This window comes from Oncorhynchus masou, chromosome 27, assembly GCF_036934945.1.
Source record: "Oncorhynchus masou masou isolate Uvic2021 chromosome 27, UVic_Omas_1.1, whole genome shotgun sequence".
In the NCBI taxonomy this organism is placed as follows: Eukaryota; Metazoa; Chordata; class Actinopteri; order Salmoniformes; family Salmonidae; genus Oncorhynchus; species Oncorhynchus masou.
This window is the reverse complement of record NC_088238.1, coordinates 21,951,440-21,972,533: the sequence shown is the minus strand read 5'-3', so window position 1 is coordinate 21,972,533 and position 21,094 is coordinate 21,951,440. Positions and strand designations below refer to the sequence as shown.

The 21,094-nt window shown below is 45.1% G+C and overlaps 2 protein-coding genes across 3 annotated transcripts in view; one reads left to right on the top strand and one right to left on the bottom strand.

Annotated features, from left to right (window-relative positions):
- LOC135515788 (inactive histone-lysine N-methyltransferase 2E-like) overlaps nt 1–15,970 on the bottom strand; it is a 33,364-nt gene extending 17,394 nt beyond the window's left edge. Inside the window, 3 exon segments of the mRNA XM_064939525.1 lie at nt 449–560; nt 4,834–5,018; nt 15,655–15,970. Coding sequence (XP_064795597.1) covers nt 449–560; nt 4,834–4,904 — 183 coding nt within the window. The 5' untranslated portion in view covers nt 4,905–5,018; nt 15,655–15,970.
- A 3,662-nt stretch (nt 15,971–19,632) lies between these two features.
- LOC135515787 (NADH dehydrogenase [ubiquinone] 1 beta subcomplex subunit 2, mitochondrial-like) lies at nt 19,633–21,038 on the top strand. Of its 2 annotated transcripts, XM_064939524.1 has the most exons (4): nt 19,633–19,793; nt 20,221–20,365; nt 20,512–20,604; nt 20,941–21,038. In XM_064939524.1, exons 1-3 carry the CDS (start codon nt 19,708–19,710, stop codon nt 20,584–20,586), a joined length of 306 nt encoding a protein of 101 aa, XP_064795596.1. In that variant the 5' UTR covers nt 19,633–19,707; the 3' UTR covers nt 20,587–20,604; nt 20,941–21,038. The 2 variants fall into 2 exon arrangements, with proteins under 2 accessions (XP_064795596.1, XP_064795595.1); XM_064939523.1 differs by having other exon boundaries at nt 19,634–19,793; nt 20,512–21,038.
- Nucleotides 21,039–21,094: the final 56 nt, after the last annotated feature.

Here is a 21,094-nt window from a genome sequence, read left to right as displayed (position 1 = left end):
CGGTAGTGTCAGTGTACCGTATTATAGTGTACGGTAGTGTCAGTGTCCTGTATTGCAGTGCACGGTAGTGTCAGTGTCCTGTATTGCAGTGCACGGTAGTGTCAGTGTCCTGTATTGCAGTGCATGGTAGTGTCAGTGTCCTGTATTGCAGTGCACGGTAGTGTCAGTGTCCTGTATTGCAGTGCACGGTAGTGTCAGTGTCCTGTATTGCAGTGCACGTAGTGTCAGTGTCCTTTATTACAGTGCACGGTAGTGTCAGTGTCCTTTATTACAGTGCACGGTAGTGTCAGTGTCCTGTATTACAGTGCACGGTAGTGTCAGTGTCCTGTATTGCAGTGCACGGTAGTGTCAGTGTCCTGTATTGCAGTGCACGGTAGTGTCAGTGTCCTGTATTACAGTGCATTATAGTGGTGTACTGCAGTTTAGCGTTGAAGTGGAGTGTACTCACGGCGTAGGGCAGCCCAATGTAACTGTGGGAGTGGTGAGAGCTAATGCTGTAGATCTGGTGCGGGTAGCTGGACTTCTCCACCACCACAGGGCTGGCCTCTACCGATTCTGGTCTGCTGGACAGAGAGAGAAACAGTTAGGAGGGGGATCCCATTCACAACGTAAGAGAGATCAGTGTGTTGTAAATAGAAGAGGTGCAGAAACAGTAAGGAGGATTCCATTTACAACTGTAAGAGAGAAAGCAGAGAGAGCAGAGAAAAGAAAAATGAAAGCTAGACATGAGATGGCGAGAAACAGGAGGGAGATGAATGTAGCGTTAAACGACAAGTAGAGTGAGAAAAGGGGTAGAATAGGAGAAAGAGCAGAGAGAACCTCCTCATAAGCAGTGAGTGTACTGTTGTGCTTCATTGATTCTCCTCTTCCACTGGCTAAATGAGGAGTGTTTATTTGTGGGGGCTTTAGGGGAGCTGACAGTGGTTGTGACAGAGTGGCATGTGTGTCCCCTGCCCTCTTCATATCACCTTTGCTAACTGGACAGAGCTAATAGCAGGGATAATAACTAAATGGGGGGCCTAATCTCTCCACAATATTTAAACCTGAGCCCCATTTCTGGAGGACACACACTACTGGAGGCTAACACACAACATTGACACATGCAGAAACAATAACAGGCATTCACTTCCGTGAGCTCATTTATCAAACCGGTAAATCCACTTTTATTCTATGACATTGCAGTGGCACAGAGAAAGCCTGTTGAACATGGGAGTATGGTTAAATAGGCAACTTCTCACTGGCATTGAAGGAGGGACGAGGGGTTCAAAAACAAGGGAAGTGGGATTGGCAAATGGACAAGAGAGGATATGAAGGAGGGAAGGTGTGATGGGAGGAGTGGCACTGTCAGGAGAGAAGAAAAGAAAGACCAGTGACAGCCTAGGCAGTTGAGACTCCAAGCTGATGTCATGACAAATCAGAAGGCCAGCTGAAGTTCCAACAACTAATACAGCAACTCCTACACACAGACACTGCCTGTTGGTCAGTCATGAGAAAGAAACTCCAAATCCTCCCCTTCTCATGCAGGATAGTCCAGACAACTGCTTCAAGGTCAAAGAGGGGGGGGGTGAAGGAGAGAGAAGAGAGATGCCCCCAGGTGTATCTGAGGCTGGCTTTGCACATTCACACACATTTCAGAAGCAAAATGAAACCTTGACAAGAGGCCAACTACCCTGCCAAAAAGTTTGGCTAACAATGCAGAGTACAAGAGAAAAGCCCATTAAACAAACTGGACAGCTTCACAGGTACCGTGTTATAACATGTATGTGTGGTCTGATGGTGTAGTAGAATCCCTGAGGGGATTCTATGGCTATATGGCTCAAACAGGCTATGTAGCATATTTGGACATCGAGTACAAGGAACAGTTGACACACAAACCTTGAATAATAAAGAGAATATGTGAAACTACACACACACAGCCCCGCAGAAACACTTCCAGACAGTAACTGGAATACATGACATGCCAGTAGCAGCACAGTAGGGTAGCAAAACTAGGCTACTCAAACGAATGGACGTGCCACGTGTCAGCATGTTAAAGTACAAACACACACACACACCTCTCCAATGCTCCAACCCTCCCTCTCCTTCTCTCTAGACACCCCGTCCCTCCTAGGGTAAAGCAGCAGTACAGTACCTGGTGGAGGCAGTCTTTCACCCCTAATCTCCCCGCGTGCTGCACACCATGACCACTCAATGCTCGCTGTGCAGCACTTCCTTAAACATGGTATTGGCGCTCAAGCACCAGGAGCTTTGTGTCAAACTGAAAACATAAGTGCATGTAAAAAGGTCTAGGGGCGGGCCCCAGGGAAGGTGTGTGTACATAACTTGCTGAAACACACACAAACACACACACACACACACACACACACACACACAGAGAGAGAGAGAGATCACTACTCTTCCCAAGGCAGAGAAGTATCCCAACCCAAAGAAACTTTAAAGTAGGCCACTGAAAACAGTGTGAATGATTTACTAGAGTCAAATCTATACTTCATAATCAGGGATTTGCAGGGATGCAGCATGCATCATTCAGTGTTGAGAGAACATTCTCATTCATCTATTAAAATGAAATCAGTGATCATATGATGAGTCATTAAAATGGCCTTTCTTATGTTTTCATGGGATAGTTCCTCTGGTGAGAGGGGGGGGGGTGATAGAAAAAGGAGAAGAGAACAGACATGTGATGAGCGAGTTTGTTTGACGGATGGTGAGGGGCCATGTTTGGTCTCAGTGTGAGTGGCCAAAGGGACTGAGACTGACTGCATCAATCATGTCTGTCTCATAGGAAGTCGGGGACGAAGGCAGAGAGACACAGAGCCAGAGTAGATGATGCTATAGTCAATCAAACACACACAAAAATCACACACACGTCTAGGGGGAAGCTATGAGATGTGAGACACCGGGAGACTCAGAGAGCAGAGACAGCAGAGAGAAACAACATAGATGGAACGGAGGTTTCAATTAAACAGACAGCTAGGCATGTGCTAATCATAGCTCACAGCTCAAGAGAGAGCTTAATATGGAGCAAGAGATCACACACACACAGAGAGAGAGAGAGAGAGAGAGCACTTCTGCACAGCCAGAGGCAACACCTTCACACCAAAGTGTTTCCACTGACTGCCATGGCGACGCACTGTAGCCGTCAGCGAGTGCACGCAAACTGTGCCCCGTGTGTCGCTGGGTAGCTAGAATAACACACACGGCAGCCGCGCACAGCAAGTCACGACACACACAGTCTGCAGCCACAGTGCATCCCCCTGCTCGTCACAACGCTGCATCTTTCAGAGGGAGGTGGAGAGAGTGACTGCTCCTCTGAGAGTAGTATTGCTGTTCCTAGGGTTAGCAAGTTAGCACACTAATGCTAACCTCAGCCCTGTGTTGAGAACACGAGGGCCTCGAAGAGTACCAAGGATCTGTGACTTGTTTTATCAGTAGGGTAGAAGGAAGAGGGCTAGATGAGAACTACCCTGGTCTGTGGGCACGCTGGCGGTCGGTAGTCTTGTGTGTGTGTGTGTTTTACAGAGAGCCAGCTATACTCTGTGTTCCCGCACATTGGAGGCCCAATTCAAGCTTGCATCAGGCAGGGGGTAGGTCACCGCAGGGCGGAGAGAGAAGGATAGAGGGAGAGGGATTAAAACCCGCCCCTGTGAACAGAAGGGCTCTGGGCTGAGACACAGTCCTATAAAAAGCTGACTGGAAGGGGGAGGAAAGAGGTGAGCGCGACGGGAACCATTTAAGACGCCTTAACCGCAAGAGGGCCACCTGCCATTCAGCCCGGTGACCATGGCAATGGCCCCTGCGCATTGCGGAAGGGAGACATTGGGGGGAGGTTGTCATGGCAACCAGCGGTGGCCGACTGCAACAGCTCTTAAGGCTGGGGGAGAGTGACACGGCCCCATTTAAAGAGACAAACCCTCTAAAAGGAGACCTTTCTATTCTTCAACCACAGGAGCACAGAGGAGGTCTCTCTTACTTGTCTGTAATACTTTGCCAGTATCCCCAAATAGGGTATAGGGAATACTGTGAGGAGGGTGGTATGTTGTTGCTGCCATGGTGCCAGGCTCCACTTCCCTAACAAGGTGCACAGCATACAGACAAGGATCAGGTGCATCATTTTCAGAGTAAAATTCTCCCTCCACCTGGTGGTGTCATTCTAAAATCATGACATTAGCTACACTGACATTGTATTACACAGAAGCAACTCAGAAATAGAAATTGAACAGTAAGGGTGTGTGATGATAGATAGTCAAATACAACATATGCTGTGCTTATAAGTGACAAGCTCTTCTGCCTCATATCTTCTCTACAAAGTGTGTTTTGTCATATATGGAACTTGGATGGTCTGGTCAGATTAACAGCTAGGACATTGAGAATGTTTATGGGAAGTGATGGTGTGAGACGGTGAGTGCTATGTATGTGATCAATGGCAGTGATTGACCAGGTCTGTCCCTTACAGCAGACAGCAGGGCTATGGAGCCCCTCAGCAGGGCTCGAGCAGAGACAATGCAGCACAGAGACACAGAGAGTAGATACACACACAGAGACAGAGAGATACACACAGAAACAGAGATACACAGAGACAGAAAGCACTTAAGGCCGTAAGGGGGAGATATGGTCGACAGACAGATGACAGGCCCAATTAAAGTGAATGAGGAAGCAGGGGAGAAAGGATGAAATAAAAAGAGAGAGTGGGTGAGAAAGAGATGGGAGGGGGGATGACAGCAGCAGACAATGGAGGAGAGGCAGAGAATGAGTGAAAAAGAGAATAAAGAGTAAGAGAAGGGTGAGATGAATCATGAGATGGTGAGTTGGGCCTGAAGACGTTGGTATACTCACTCTGAGCCTGCAGCCATTTCCAGGTATGACGTGTCTGCTGTGTCCACCCCTACTGGGATCACTATGCTCATGACGTTCTTTGCTGATCAATTCTTGTCCTACTGAGTCCAGAGCATGGGAGTCCAAAACACTGAGGCATGCCAGCCACAGCACTCATTGCAGACATCTAAGTGCATCCACAAGGCCTGCCAACACAGAGGGAGAGAGAAAGACAAGGGAGTTAGCATGGTGACAGTCACCTATCTGAAACTAGATCAGACAGACTGAAAACTGGGGTATTTCCAGGAATCACCATGATTCATAAATTCAGCTGTGTGAGATGTAGGTACTTGCTAACTGCTAGTAACATGGACAATGAACAGCATAATAAAAATTTCCCTCGCCCACCTCACTGGCTACCTGAGACATTCATAGATGCAAGGGGGTAGAGGAGCAATATACACAGGGCGGCAGGGTAGCCTAGTGGTTAGAGCGTTGGACTAGTAACCGAAAGGTTGCAAGTTCGAATCCCCGAGTTGACAAGGTACAAATCTGTCGTTCTGAACAGGCAGTTAACCCACTGTTCCTAGGCCGTCATTGAAAATAAGAATTTGTTCTTAACTTGCCTAGTAAAATAAAAAAACAGATTTGCAGGATGCTGCGGTGGCAGTGTTCCACCACAAGGGGGTGTGAGAGAACAGAGCTCTGACTGGCAGCCATTAATGTAGGGGAAAGAAAAACGCAACACTGAGGCCATCTTTTCACCGAGCTTTATTGTTCTATTGAGCAGAACAGCACACACACACACATACGCTCTCTCAAACACACAATCCTTTAACGCTGTAATTAGAGCTGTCACAAGCCCCTGGGCCTGTCTGGATGTGAAAGCCAGTGTTAAATAGGCATCTTGTCTCACTCTCCCCCTCTCACACTGTTTGTTCAGCATTGCAGGTGGACAGGCGATGCATAGAAAGACTAAGTCAATAATTAACTCCATTAGGTGTCAGACAGACTGCAGCCTCTCTCGGATGAAGAGAGAAGTAGGACGAGGGACTAAATGGTTGGTTGACAGACAGAGGTAGCCACTCCCGCCAACAGGCAATAACAATGCTATGTACATAGATTAAATAGACCTGTCCCAATTAGCCTATACACAAACGGTGGGTGCTAATGTACAGGCTATTATAGCTTATAGCCTACGTAATGCAATGCATGTGTCCAGACAGGGGCATATGCGCTGGCCCTGATACTGAGAGCACAGCGCTGCTGATAAGTGGGATTAGTGGGAAGGACACATGCCTAGACAAAATAGGATGGAGTTCACACCTCTGTGTGTGCGTGCACCAGCCCTATAGCAAAGAGGGCTCATCTCAGACACACTGCTATACAAATCTGGACATTTCAGGTTTACTACACCACTGAAACATTTTTACAGTCTCTTTAAACAGCAGGGCCCATATCACAACACAGCTTTGTGTGGCTCAAATAACAATAGAAACCAATTTTTGGTAGAACATTTCCCAGTAACAGGGCTCTTAGCCAGACCACTGAAATGACATAAAACCCCTTTGTGGTATCTCAAAGGCTCACTATGTTTTGGTGTAGTAAAAATCCCTTCCTTCGGAAACAGGCCGTCTGTTTCCAAGAGTTTTGCTGTGATCGTCTCTGCCTCTGTCAAAGAGAATCCTGCTGTCACTGCTCAGGAATGCCCCCCCCCCCCACAGACAGATAAACCAAACCCCCTCCCCTTCTAGACCCTTGCACACATTCCTTTGCTGGGAGGCACCCAGGGGCGCAAGCGCACACACAAACACAGCTACAGGCACTGCACCGGGGGCCAGACACATTCAAGACACACAAATGGGGGGGTTGGAAAAAAGGCTAACGAGGACAGTACAGCATTCCTGACAAAATCTGAGCGCTGTGAATGCCTCCGACGCTCCTCCCACTTCCTTTAGCGGAGCCGTCTGTCACACGGGACCAACATGCCAAAAAAAGCAGAGGAAAAAGACAAATGCTCCCTCCACCTCGCTCCTTCTGCCCTCCCTTGCTGTGCCCCATCCACCCCACCCCTGCCGGATCTCTCTCCTCCCTGCACTTCCTAAATAAACCTCAGAGCATGGAAGGGAAGGGGAGTGCCGCAGACAGTGCTCCTAATTACAAAGAGGCTGAGAGAGAGAGAGAAAGAGAGAGGCTGTGAGACAGGCTGAGCGAGAGGCTGAGAGAAATATCCAAAGTAAGCATTAGCAATATGTACATTGATACACCATGCCAATAATGCAAATTGAATTGAGAGAGAGAGAGAAAGGCTGAGAGAGAGAATGGTGAAGGGGAAAGGGGAGCGAGTACAAGAGGGAGATAGGGAGAAAGACAAAGCAAAACATTATAAATGGCAGAACACTAGCTCGTCAAGCGAGGAGGAAAGCTGCAGCTCTCGTCCCCCACTCCCCCTTGCATTCTGTCTGAAGTTCTCTCATCACGGATCTCACAGCGCTGCAGGGAGCCTTCCAAATGATCCATCTACCCTCTGTTTGGGAAGGGGTGGGGGAGGCGCCCAAACTCCTGTATGGGCACTAGGGTTCCTCTAGCACAGGCACAGCAGCCTTCTGAGACTGTGTGAGAGTAGAGCAGAGATGAGAGCTGAGCCCACTCCACCCTCTTCTCATTTGCCCTCCTCCCTTTCCCAATCTCCCCTCCTCACTAAGGCCATAGTCACGTCATTGTGTGAGGGAATAACTTTCCTTTTCAGACAGACCAGTCACTCTACTAAATTCAGCAGGGGAAACACACACACGCTCCCTCGTGCTAGGCTAGTTGGAGCCACTGTACGTCAGAGCTTGTTTTCATTGAGGCTCTTTGGGCCAAGTCTCAGTGTTTGATTTTGAGCCGGGAGAAGAAAACAATGGACATAAAGACGGGCTTCTAACTGAAGCTGCGCTCCTCCTTCCCTCTAAGTTCCCTACAGAGGGCTGAAGTGACCTCACACCATCCTCATAGGCCGAGTCATCGCAGCAGCCAGCCATGAGCGCACACACACCAAAATAAAGACACTCCTATACACTGGAAAAAGGCACCATCAGAATGTCACAACCCTTCCTTTCACAGTACCCAAACAGGGCTACTCTCTGCAGCAGCTGTCCTTCATTAATCACGGTGCCCAAGCTGCCAGGGCTCCCTCTGTGCTTTACCTCTGAAGATGAAACCATACATCAATAATACAGGACAGTAGAGATGTAGGCCTACATTGTGAATGCGTGTGTAAAAGATTGGGCACCACTAGCAGTGAATAGACAAGTTCCACTGTGATGTTTACCCATTGACCACCTATAGCGCAGCAGCAAACTGCCCTAAAGGGCATTGGAGAAAGAATGATATTGCATCGTCCACATCCACGCTCTGCAGAGCACACTAACCAGCAGACAATTGCCCCAGGCCAGCACTGTGTGTGCGAGAGAGAGAGAGACAGTGTGTCGTAGAGGCTACTCTACACACATCAGCCTACACACTTTGGGCTTGTACCCTGTCAAACAAACACACACATGGGGTAAAGGAGGGATCTCCCATCTCAGGTGCAGGGTACAGCCAGCCAGCCAGGGTTTTCAGTGCAGAACATCCAGGTTCTGACAGCTGGTCTGGGGCAGCCCTGCTCGATCCTACTCTCCCTCCGTACACCCTCCTCTCCCTAACACAGCACGGCCCCATTTGACATTCTTAAATCTGATAAGGGATGACCGATGAGAAACAAAATCTTGGATTTGCGTCGAGCTCGCCTGTCCACCTGTGTGACTCAGTCTTATCTATATTAGGAAAGAAAGGCCAACTACTCAAACCAAATCAAATTAGACTGACAGGCTCAAATGCAGCTTTTCTGTGCCTGGTGTTAATTGCCGAGAAATTGGGTCGCAATTATCACAATTGCAACATTTGGTTAAAAATTATGCCTAGGTTCTTTTTGCCCATATCGGGCAGCCCTACATGGCAGTGTGGAAATTATCTCAAATGAGTGCAGGAAATGCAGAAATTGATAAAAATGCAAGAAATGGTTTATAGTGTTTTCAATCTCATCCAAAAATAATCTGAATGGAGAAAGACACATTGAAACCACCCTAGGGCCTCACACTACTCAAAGCTAATTCACAACTTATTTTTTTAAACACCAAATACCATCAAAAATGTGAAAAATAAAGTGATTTGATATTTTGGCCATATCACCCAGCCCTGGTCAGAGACACTCCAGCCCCATTACAGCACAGTTCCATGATCGATTTCACACATGGCGTTATATCACCAATCACCACATTCACCCTCACCTCCACTGAGTCTGCCCAGTACCCAGCGTGCCCTGCACTAAGTAAGTAGTGTTAGCATGTAGCACAGCAACAGGAAGTGGGCAGGGCTAGGGAAGTATCAGGCCACCTATTTGGGAGGTAGGCTAACTAGTGAAAAGCCCATTTAACGAGGGATCCATTACAGCCCAGCACCGCAAAAACAGTTTACCTGAACCCTGTTTCCCTCTCCTCCTCGTGTGACCTACACGACCGTGCTGGGCCTCAGAGCAAGGCCCATGAGCTACTAAAGGCATGACTCTAGCTCTACACAGAAAGGAGGACACTGGAGGCTTAGTGCCAGGCAGCCCCACAGGGTAAAACTACCTAGGCTGGCAGTGTACTGTTGTCAGCCAGCTATATCTATACAGATGATAGTTTCAGGATGGAGTCTGTTGTTCTCCAAGGACAGAGGGAACAACACAAACACAAGTGGCACTCTTTACAGTGGAGGATGAGGCAGGCAGAGAGGAAGTCAATAGATTCTCACTAGCCCCACTGAGCTGTGGCCTTCTTCTTTCCTACCCTTCTGCCCTACCCAGTGCAGTAAACATCCTGTATTATGAACCCCTTCACTTCCTCACTCTGTGGCCCACTGTCCTGGCTATTGGCAGCTCAAAAAGCCTTCATGACTCATGGCTCTTATTGAGCCCTTCATGGATGCGTGTGTGCTCCTGGGATTGAGGTAAAAGGAAAGGTGTCACCCAGCAGCGAGAGCTCCCTACCACGCACTCCTCTGTCCCCCAGGGGGGAGTGGCAGGCAGGCCACATCTCCCTGTCTCTGTCAACACAGCCAGTGAAACATCATATCAGTTATTTACAGCTGTGTAAGAGTGTGCAGAGAGGGGGCACCCACCAGGGGAGCAAGGAGAGTGAACCAGAGAAGACAGTGTGAGTCAGTGTGTGAGGCAATTCGAATATGGTGCAGATAGGGAGACTGTTACAACGCTACGAGACTGTGACATGGTTATGGTAGCATGGCGTCTAGCACCAGGACAGAGCGCAGGCCACTGTCCCTTTAAGAGGAAGAAGAGGTAGGTGACTGGATTGTGTATTATATACCAGCCTCTGATTAGACACAGCAGGCCCGCTCTCATCCAGTATTTATGTCCACACAAAAGTGATAATTTTTTACTGAATTCAGGGAGGCCAACATCAGGGGAAACAGATTGTTACTGTGTCAGCTACATCCATACACACAGGCCTCGTTACTTGTCAGAGGGTTCCAGCCTGCAGTTGTTCTGACGAACGGAGCGGTTCAAACTGGTGTCTATTTTACTTCCCGACAGGGGCCCAAGTCTCCCAAGGTCTCTCTGCATCTAGGTCTCCACTGCATGAGTGACATCACAAACGTATCATGACATCATTCATTTGGAGGAGGATGAATCCCACTACGCAAAGCTAAGCTGTGGAAATACTAGAGGGAGCAGCATACAGCAGTCTGAGGCCTTACATTACCCCCACTGTTGACAGGCATTTGTGAAACAAGCACCTGTGTCAGTGAAAAGAAAGATCAGGAGTCACAAGCAAATGAGTGCCTGTATCAGTGTGTCAGTCAGTCAGCTGTGGCAGCGACGATAGCCTACACAGCTCTCACTAGGCTACTCTGGAGAAAGAGAGCAGCTGCACAGCCTCACTGTGGGGAAAACTGAAAACACCTCTGCCTCCAATGATTTGGCCTCCTGTCCCCAATTGGCAGAGGGGGAATTAACATAACCCTCGCCTCATAAGGACACAGAAGCCTAATTAGTGCCGTCCTGGAGAACCAAAACAGAATAGATTAATGGCCGTCTCTCTCGGCAGTCTCCATCCAAGATGGCCACAAATCCGGATAATTTTCTGTTCATGTGAGGAGGAGTCTCGTCTTAGGCTATGGCAACATGGGGTCATGAGGAGAAGAGGAGGAGAGAAAAACAAACACTGGGTGACTGTCTCAAACTGGCATTTGGACAGAGGCTGCCAAAGTTTGCGCCACAGAGAAGTATCCAGCTTCTTTAGTTTGTCTCATAGGCCAGAAGGGAGGAGGGAATGGAGCGGTGTAGAGCTGCCTGCCTCACACCATCCAAAAGCTACAACCACCACCAGGGGACTGAGGCATACTACTGGGAATGGGGCCTGAGCTGATGGAAAAATGTCACAACACATGAAAGGAAAGACATGCATTGTCAGGAGAAGATTGTTTGGGCAAAATGGAGTCACGTGTACGTGCAAGGTGTAGCCAGGCAGATTTAAAAAGTCTTGTTGTGGCACTGGGGCTCCTTCTCATTTCTATAATGGGTGATATAGAGCTCCTCGCTGGCCAGCGGTGTTTTATCATGAACTCTCAACACGATCACCAAAACAACAGACAAAAAAACCTGGCCATTTATTTTCATTGTTGGGTTATTTGACGACGGGCATCTGTTCTGAGCCTGTGAGGAGCTGAGAGGGCAAGAGGAGGGCAGCAGGTCTTTGTCAATGTCAAAGGGAAATAACCAAGTCACAGCTGTTGTTTCATTCCCCCTTCACAAAACTCAACACCTCTGACCACCAGGTAGGACTTGGGAAACAGCCTGTTGTTTATCTATTCATGAATTTAATGTGAATAAGGCAAATTCAAATTAGGCAAATCCGAATTGGAAAATACAATTGAGACAAAGTAGCCTATGTTCCAAAGAGCTAGGCCAAACCACACTGAAATCTTCCTAGCTAATTTAATGACAGTTTCTTGTACTAAGCATACCCGAACACTGGTAAATATTACACAAGCACATCGTTCCAGCCATAATGACACACACCATGGTTGTTGTGACCGGTTTCCTCTATGGTTCATATCCACAATCAGTGTCATGCTTTCCCCCTCAGTCGAGCTGACCTTTAGATAATCACTACTTATTAACTACATTTTAGAGGTTGACCGATTATGATTATTCAAGGCCGATACTGTTTATTGGAGGACCAAAAAAGCAGAGACCGATTAATCTGCCAATTTTTTATTTGTAATAATGACAATTACAACAATACTGAATTAACACTTATTTTAAGTTAAAATAATACATCAATAAAATCAATTTAGCCTCAAATAAATAATGAAACATGTCCAATTTGGTTTAAATAATGCAAAAACAAAGTGTTGGAGGAGAAAGTAAAAGTGCAATATGTGCTATGTAAGAAAGCTAACGTTTCAGTTCCTTGCTCAGAACATGAGAACATATGAAAGCAGGTGGTTCCTTTTAACAAAGTTTTAGGTTGTAGTTATTATAGGACTATTTCCATCTATACCATTTGTATTTCATTAACCTTTGACTCCCTGGGCTCGAACCAGCAACACAACGACACCAGCCACCATCGAAGCAGCGTTACCCATGCAGAGCAAGGGGAACAACTCCTAGAAGGCTCAGAGCGAGTGACATTGAAACTCTAACTAGCTAGCCATTTCACTTCGGTTACACCAGCCTCATCTCGGGAGTTGATAGGCTTGAAGTCATAAACAGCACAATGCTTGACGCACAACGAAGAGCTGCTGGCAAAACGCACAAAAGTGCTGTTTGAATGAATGTTTACCCGCCTGCTTCTGCCTACCATCGCTCAGTCAGATACTTAGATACTTGTATGCTCATCAGATTATATGCAACGCAGGACACGCTAGATAATATCTAGTAAGATCATCAACCATGTGTGGTGAACTTGTGATTATGATTGATTGTCTTTTTACAAGATAAGTTTAATGCTAGCTACTGCATTCGCGTAACAGGCAGTCTCATTGTGGAGTGCAACGAGAGAGGCAGGTCGTTTTTGCGTTGGACTAGTTAACTGTACGGTTGCAAGATTGGCTCCCCCGGGCTGGCAAGGTGAAAATCTGTCGTTCTGCCCCTGAACGAGGCAGTTAACCCACCGTTCCTAGGCCGTCATTGAAAATAAGAATGTGTTCTTAACTGACTTGTCTAGTTAAATAAAAGGTATATACAAAAAAAAAAAATATATATATATATTTTTTTTTAAACGGCACCCAAAAATACAGATTTCCGATTGTTATGAAAACTTAAATGGTCATTCCGATGAATCGGTCGAACTCTATTACATATGCGCATGTAGTGAGAGACTGGGTAGCCTAATGATAGTGAATTATGAGATATTAAAATCGTCCTGTCTAGTCATCGTGTTGCTTTCTACAAACATGAGTTAAGACTAGTAGCCCATTTACTGTTAAATGTGGTAACTTGGTCCAACTTGCCAAAATGGGTGGGAATGTTTAGTGTTCGACAAAGCATGAGGTCAAAGAAGAGTGGGGGTGGCAATAAACATCATTGTTCTTTATACAAAGTGCTGGGTTTATATCCTGTTATGCAACTCCTCAATATGACAACCTGCTAATAACATAGCCAAATTCAACAACTACAATAAATCTGAGCTGATGTATATTGCGTTGTTGTTGTAGTATCTGTATATACATCCTGCTCTTCAAATACAATGCATCACGAAACACAATATTAGCAAGGAAATGTGATTGAACGACATGGGGGGGGGTAGCTAACCAGACAGTTGGCCAGCGAATCTCAAACTTATGACCTGACAAGTGTATGTTTGTATCAAAGGCGGACATTGTCACAATTTTAATGTACGACAGAAAGCAGTCCTTAATAATCTATCCCATTGTGCACTAGCTTGCCCGTGACTGTGTGTCGGCGTTGCAGTCAGCTCAGCCGATAGGGGTGTGGAGGGCTGAACGTAGCTATTAAATTACCACAACATCAAGCCAAGCCGCCATTTTCATAGCGCTTTTCTAAGGACGGCAAGAAAACCGTGTAACTGGGGGACGGACACTCGCCACGAGAAGAAAATCAATCGTCTTTCAGACATTCTTAAGTATCAATCTGTCGATACCGTTTATGTGTAGTTATTAGAAAAATGTAGAATCTCGTCGACAATTTAACGAGCCATGCTAGCTAGCTGCAATGGCTTTCAAAGATACAAAACGTTGGCTAGCGAGTCTCGGCAAAGGAACCATTTTCTCAAGCTACATAGGTAGGCGGCTAACAAATTATATAGGGGCCTCTTCGTCTTGAAAAATACACAAGTGAGTTATTGTATCAATATTTGAAGCTTGTACTACTACCCGACTGCTACAACAGTTGTAGTACTTAGCTAGTTAATATTAGCGTTCGAACTGCGGTAAACGTCGTTACGCTAACCAACGAGGTCTTTAACATGGAAAGATTAGCTACCCAAGCTAGTTTAGTAAGGCAACTTGGCACGTCATAGTGTGAACAATGCACAAAGTTCACTTGCTGAATATACGTTCTCGCAGTTTGATTTCACTTTTATTAAGTAGCATTGAAACAATAGTGTAACCAATCGCACAGATTAAACGGTCAAAGAAGCTACATTGTCAGTGGAGGCAAGATTCCCCGATTTGAGTATGCCCCCCCCCCCACACTGAGGTATGGTCCCCTCCCCCCACGTTTGCAGCAGTTAAACCACATACCCTCTGAATCTAAATTAAGGGATGTAATGCATTTGTCAACTAGGAACAAAATAGAATGGTGGGCGTTTATCGGTCCAATAGCCGTTTGTTCATCTAGTGACAGAAGGCCTCTAGTTTTATATATAAAAAACATTTACACAATTGTGGACATGCGATTGAACTTTGACCAGAAATATAATGCAACTACAATTTCCAGAAAATGATACGTAGTCTTTTGTTATCTATATGTAAACAAAAGCCCTGGCAATGCCCTCTGCGCAACACCACATTTTGTGGACTAGCTGGCTACTCAAACGGAAATAAACCTTGATAGGATCAACAAGAAGTGCACTTCCAACCACATATGAAAATCTGTAACTAGATAACGAGCACGGATGTGTTAAACCAAGGCAGTCCAACAAATACTGCAATAGAAATCATGATTTACTTGTTCTGTAAGTACAATTTTACCACTAGCCTATTGCATGGGAGTACATTGGCAAACAGACCATCCTATGGGGGCTGGTTGAAAGAGAGCGGGGTAGTTCTCCATGCCACCTAGTTCGACTGCAACAGCATACTGACATTGCAGGTAAAGCGAACTAGTCAAAATAGTTAATGTTTGATATTGTATTGCTTCCCTTTCTCTTCATTAACAATCCAATGTTATTCAACTGCATTAAGTAAGCGTGCTAACGTTTCAGAAGCAGCCAGTTGAATCTAAAATTCAAATGCGCTAACGTTAGCTAGCTAAACACTACTGTCTAACTAGCAAATGCTAACAGTTGCTAGCCAGCTAATACAAGCTAACGTTACACCAAAACAATACTATAATTCAGGGCTAACATTCTAAGTAAGTGGCTCACTTAAATTAATAAATAACTAATTTCCGACCAGAAAGTTAGTTATCAACTTCCATCTAACTATAGCACCATCAGCATCCACGTAGCTAACGTTACTAGCTACAGTAGCTAGCCATGAGAAACCAAGTCGGCAAGCTGGCTAGGTAGACTAACTTGGTGAGCTCTTGAAACTAAGACAACCTATGAGGTAGTTTTAAAGCGTTTTACTTACAGTTAAAGTCCACTGTAGATACCCTGAATAAAGAAACAGCGACCTGGGTGAGACCCCCGTCGCTAGAGCCTCGCTCTCTACACAACCAAAACAATAGCTACTTCACTCCACACTGCGGCTCTATAAGGTTTGAAAATATTTACACTGATAGCAATCTTCTTTAGAGACTCCCCCTACTGTAATTAATTTTCGTTGGTAATTATTGGAACCCAATAATGACAGTCAGTTCCGAACCGTTAAAATTGTGTCCTACCTACGCCGACTGTTAGAAATTAGATCCCCTCTACCCTGTCTCTTTTCCCTTTGCAAAAATGGCGGCCCTGGCAGGACTGCCGTGACTCCGCCTCCTCCAGCCCCATCAACCCCTAACCCGAGCCCCGCCCCTACACTCTCCGGGGTCCACAGGCCAAGATTTCAGGGGCGCCGTGAAATGAGATGGCTACATGCGCGTTCACGCGTCCGTTCTGTTCTGTAGTTTTGTGTCTGTAGTCCAAATCTTGCCGCTATAATGCCACTATGCAGGATTTGTTTGTTCAGTTGCAACGAGTTGGTTCTAGAATATATATATACATATATATATATATCTATCTCCTCTTGTTTATAATCCTAATTTATACAATATGATCTCCAAACATAATTTATAACAGATGTAAGCATTCATAGGATTGATAAGAATCAACATCTCAGATTGTGTGAGTACAGCATCTCATGTTCAGCAACTCATTAAAAATGAATCCATTACCATGAATGGGATAATACCTCTATTGTCAATTAAAACATTTCATAAACATTTACATTTTCCTTCAACTGCTTGAAAGATCTAGCAACATGGTGCAACACAAAATTACAATACATGACAGACAATACAAGGCATAGACTAAACTCATGTACATAGTCCTGTATGTTTTATTCTGTTCAACATGCATCTGAGAACAATTTGTACACTTTGATGTGTGAGGGGGTAAAATTAGGGTGGTCAGTGCTTGACTTGGGCAGAAGTTTACTGAAGCTGCGTACCGGCACTTCAGATTATCTACTGCTTGGGCTCCTGCACCTATAGAATATTAGCTCAAAAGTATTGTGGAGCTCCTGCACCTGAATATAAACAGTACCCAAAATGAGTACTGGCACCTCCAGTATTTCAGTCCAAGTCAAGCACAGTGTGTGTGTAGTCAATGCAGTTTCTTAGCAGCCAAGGACAAAGTCCTGTTGCTTTTATTACTTCCTCTGGAGGAACTTGTTGAATTGTCAGCCCTTTCCCTCCTGTTTCACACTTCTCTCAACTGCAAAGCAATCTGATGTGCTTTTGTCAACCATATGACCACAATGTCTGGCACAGAGACATACCATGTTCTACATCTATGGTCTGCCATCTCACCACTGCTCATGTCTCAAAGATTCATTCATTCAAGTGCTCGTTTCACGTTTATAGATGATCCTGCTGCAAAATGTGAAACTTTATTAAAATAGAAAAAACAAACAAATATATTGTATTGTCACTGAGGTCCATGACACACCTGTATCTGCTACAAATAAAACAAACTCATGAATGGCAATTATTAGGCCCTAGTAACCAGAGTTTGAAATTAGCATCTAATTCTGCTGCCCAAGGCAGTAGGAGGAAACAAATATCTTCCACATGAGCCCGTGCTTTCTTTGATTTAACTGAAGGCAAGGTGGGTGGCAGGCAATACTGACCGATGTCAACACAATCTACAAATGGAAGCATCGTGCTATTGTTAACAAGTACATTTAATTCATAATTGCTGTTACATTATTCCAGTCCCCCCCCCCCCCCCAAAAAAAAAACCTGCACTATTATGAATACATGTTATATGTAGGCCTAGTTCAATAATACTGACAACAATGCGTATAGGCTACAAGAGGTCAAGGCAAACGGATCGTCGCATATGTAAAGTACAACGTCTCCATGGCCAATTTTCAGAGTATATCATCCACACAGATTAATTTTCTAAGAGCTAAAGAGGTGCGTCCAACAATGAATCAAAAAATACGTTGGACATGTCGTGTACTTGTCGTTCGAATTAAGGCGAAGATACAGTGGCTCCTGCGAATCTTCCAATCCTGTTCACATATACAGTCATTGCCTGTTCACATGACATTCCAGTTCGACCTCCCCTCCCCCACTGAGATCCTGCCAAACCGCATCCCCGCGCGCAAGCGTAATACAGAAACCGGGCTTTCTCGTCTGTTGGTTGTATCAGATCGTCTTGACAGAGTAGATGAGCCTTCATAACTGCTACAACTATACTAATTTCGGAAATCTTATAGCGAACGTAGGTGATATTGTACAACAGTCGTTGGGCTATAATACTGTATATATATATTTTTTGTACTTGATTCAGAGTGTAGGGTTTTCATAAAAACACTAGTTGGAGACGTTATCAAGAAGTAGCCGAGTCGGTTTTCGGGCAGTTTGATTAGGATGAGATTTGGTGGTAAAATAAAGCGTTCTCTCGTTTTCGCAAAATGGCGTTCTTGTTTTGATAGATTGACATTGCTCTCAGCCAATGATGCATGAATTGGCCTGTTTTTGCAGAAATGGTTGGCTTCTGATGACATCATTCGGACATCGGTTGTAGGCGGGTTCTGAGCTGTGAGGGGAGAGTGGCGCAACCGGAGAACTTGCAGAGCCAGGCGCCATTAGGGCTGAGTCAAGAAAAACAATGCTTTGGAATGCAAGATAAATACGGGATGAGCAATTTATTGCTGTTCGACGATAGGAATTACTCAAATGAACTCGCCATTCAACGTATTGTATGCAGATAGCTATATATCACTTTCCGTTATTTTTGTGAAATTGCAACAACGCAGCTGGTGGCAAATAAGATGGCGCCTGCCGTTAACGAGCATGCACGTGCATAAAGCGCACTGACGAGGCGGCGGCACTGCGCGCACTCCCGAAAGGAGTGCGGAAAGCATCGTTTCTAAACCATGCTCATAACTTTTGTCGTTAAGTCTTGTCAGTTTATACTATATTGTTTATGTATTTCCTATTCTGGCATTTAAACCGAGAAGCAGACTGACGAGCCAATTTATAAGTCGAAACATGGATGGAAAGTAACGGTCAATGTCTATGAAATTGTAAAAGTGGCCAACAAAAGCTGAACTGAACATTGTCATGAAAGGGAAGAATCTTTTCTGCAGGACTCTAAAGTAACAATTTGATAATAACAGCTGGATACATTACAACGGATGGAACGCGAAGTTAATTGCAAATTTGATATTTTTGTAATGGTTTCCACCAGAAAAAAAGCAACTGTCAAACCGCTTAGCTGTTGATAGGGAGCTTAGAGCTTGTCCGCCATGTTGTCCCACTCGGTTCTCAGATTCATTAATCAGTAAATGGCGAATACTCTTCACAATTACCCAAGAGAAGAACTGCTCTCGTAATTTAAATGCTCATTAACCATTTGTGCCTGTCTTTTGTCACTTGATTTTTTCATTAAACCTGACTGCCGTCCTATAATATCCCTCCACCTTAATTTACTATACAAGATGCAAAACAAATGCACTGCATTTTCTACTACTATTCACCACTCACCCATGTCATGGAAGACATATACACATTAAAGGAAGGAGGTGCATGACGTTCCAACACAAAACCTTTCCTCAAGAGGAAGGACTGCCATGACCACCAACCGTCCTTGCTCGGTTGTCAGTTTCTAAAAGTTTGCACAGAAGCACGTATGCATTAATTCACCATGTCACAACACAAGCTTCCAGCATTACATTCTCATATGAAAAATTAAATACACATTTCCCAAATATTTGCTATACGATTCCCTTTTAAGAGTTTCATACATAGATGTATTTAAAAACTATACTTCTGTAACTACCTAATATACATATACACGTATATAAAGGACTTTGTCTCCATCTAGTGTGCAAAAGTGGAAGCGACATGAGTCGATCCATTTTATGAACAACCCGCCATCTCGACCAATCATAGCGCTCGTTGTTGGTTGGTCGCCCTCTGTGTCAAGGTGGAACGACATTTTGAGAAAACAACACTGGGGGAAGAGAGAAACTATGTCTTCTTTAGGAAGGGTCATGGGTGTCCTTAGGGCCGGGACGCAGCTTCTTACACGTGGACCTCAGAAAATAGTAACCCGAAAGTAAGTAGCGTTACTGGTGTTATAAACGTTAGCTAGCTATGTGCTAAGGACGAAAGGTTGACTTCAATATTGTCCTTCATAATTAAATAAACATTATCAATCACACGTCAGCTGTACACATATCAGTCTTCTTAGCTTTAAACAGTAACGTTTGGCTATAGCTTATAACTAGCTTACAAGTTAACCAACTAGCTAGCAGTCTGACAGTAGGCCTACCAAACAGTAGCTTACAAGTTAACCAACTAGCTAGCAGTCTGACAGTAGGCCTACTAAACAATGTCCAGAGGTAGGCGCCATGATCAGATGTTAACCCATTGGGTTGTTGGGTTTAATCAAATGTGTAGAGCGTAGCTACATTATACTGGTATACGGTGATAGGGTGTAAACAGTGATACCCTCAGTGCTCTGGTTTTCTGTTAATTTTCAGAGCTGGTGGTGGACCACACATAGAGGCCCAGTACAGGCAATTCCCACAACTCACCAAGAGCCAGACGTTCCAAGCAGAGCTCCTCAGCAGTGCCATGTGGTTCTGGATCCTGTGGCACTGCTGGCATGACCCAGATGCAGTAATGGTGAGTTAAATGTAGATTAGGCTCCTAATCATAGTTATGCCTGGTATGTCCTGTCCGATCGAGTTTTGGCAGTTCATAGAGTAAAGGATGGAGACAAAGCCGGTGTTTGTCAAGCAGACTTAACCCCATAATGCCTCTTCTCTCAGGGTCACTTCCCATGGCCTGATGCATCCGCATGGACAGATGAGGAACTGGGGATCCCAGCTGACGATGAGGAATGAGGTGCCCTCTACCCCCAGGTGTGCCTTTTGTCCTGTCTACGGCCACATCAGTCTTCTCCACCACAGGATCTGTGACGCATCCAAGGGATGTTTGTCAATGAGAATGTCTTGTCCTCTAATGAAAGATTGTGTTCATCACGCAACAGTCATAAACTGTTGGTTTTATGCACATTTGCATTAGGATGGGAAATGTAATGCTTATTCAGTTAGTACAGTATTGCGATTGTTCATGCACGAGAGCCCTTCTGTAACAAGATGTGTTAATATGCCCATTTCAATTAGGTTCCTTACTGTAGCAGTGGCATGTTTTATAAGTATATTGTAATAGTACTTATCTATTTCTTGCATTTCTAGACTTTGTGTGTGTGCCCAGTCGCTACCTGGAGGTTAAGGGTGTCCCGAGAGGCTTTGTTGTACATAGACAAATAAAATTCAATTTATTCTAAAACATATCTTTGGGGTGTGTACATATGGAACGCAATGACTTTTTGAATGTGTATAATAACTC

Bases quoted from the DNA above. Each gene is read 5' to 3' on its own strand.
- LOC135515787 (XM_064939524.1), top strand. From the start codon at position 19,708: ATGTCTTCTTTAGGAAGGGTCATGGGTGTCCTTAGGGCCGGGACGCAG. The intron at 19,794-20,220 runs GTAAGTAGCGTT...GTTAATTTTCAG, and splicing joins CAGAAAATAGTAACCCGAAA to AGCTGGTGGTGGACCACACA. The intron at 20,366-20,511 runs GTGAGTTAAATG...CTCTTCTCTCAG, and splicing joins ATGACCCAGATGCAGTAATG to GGTCACTTCCCATGGCCTGA.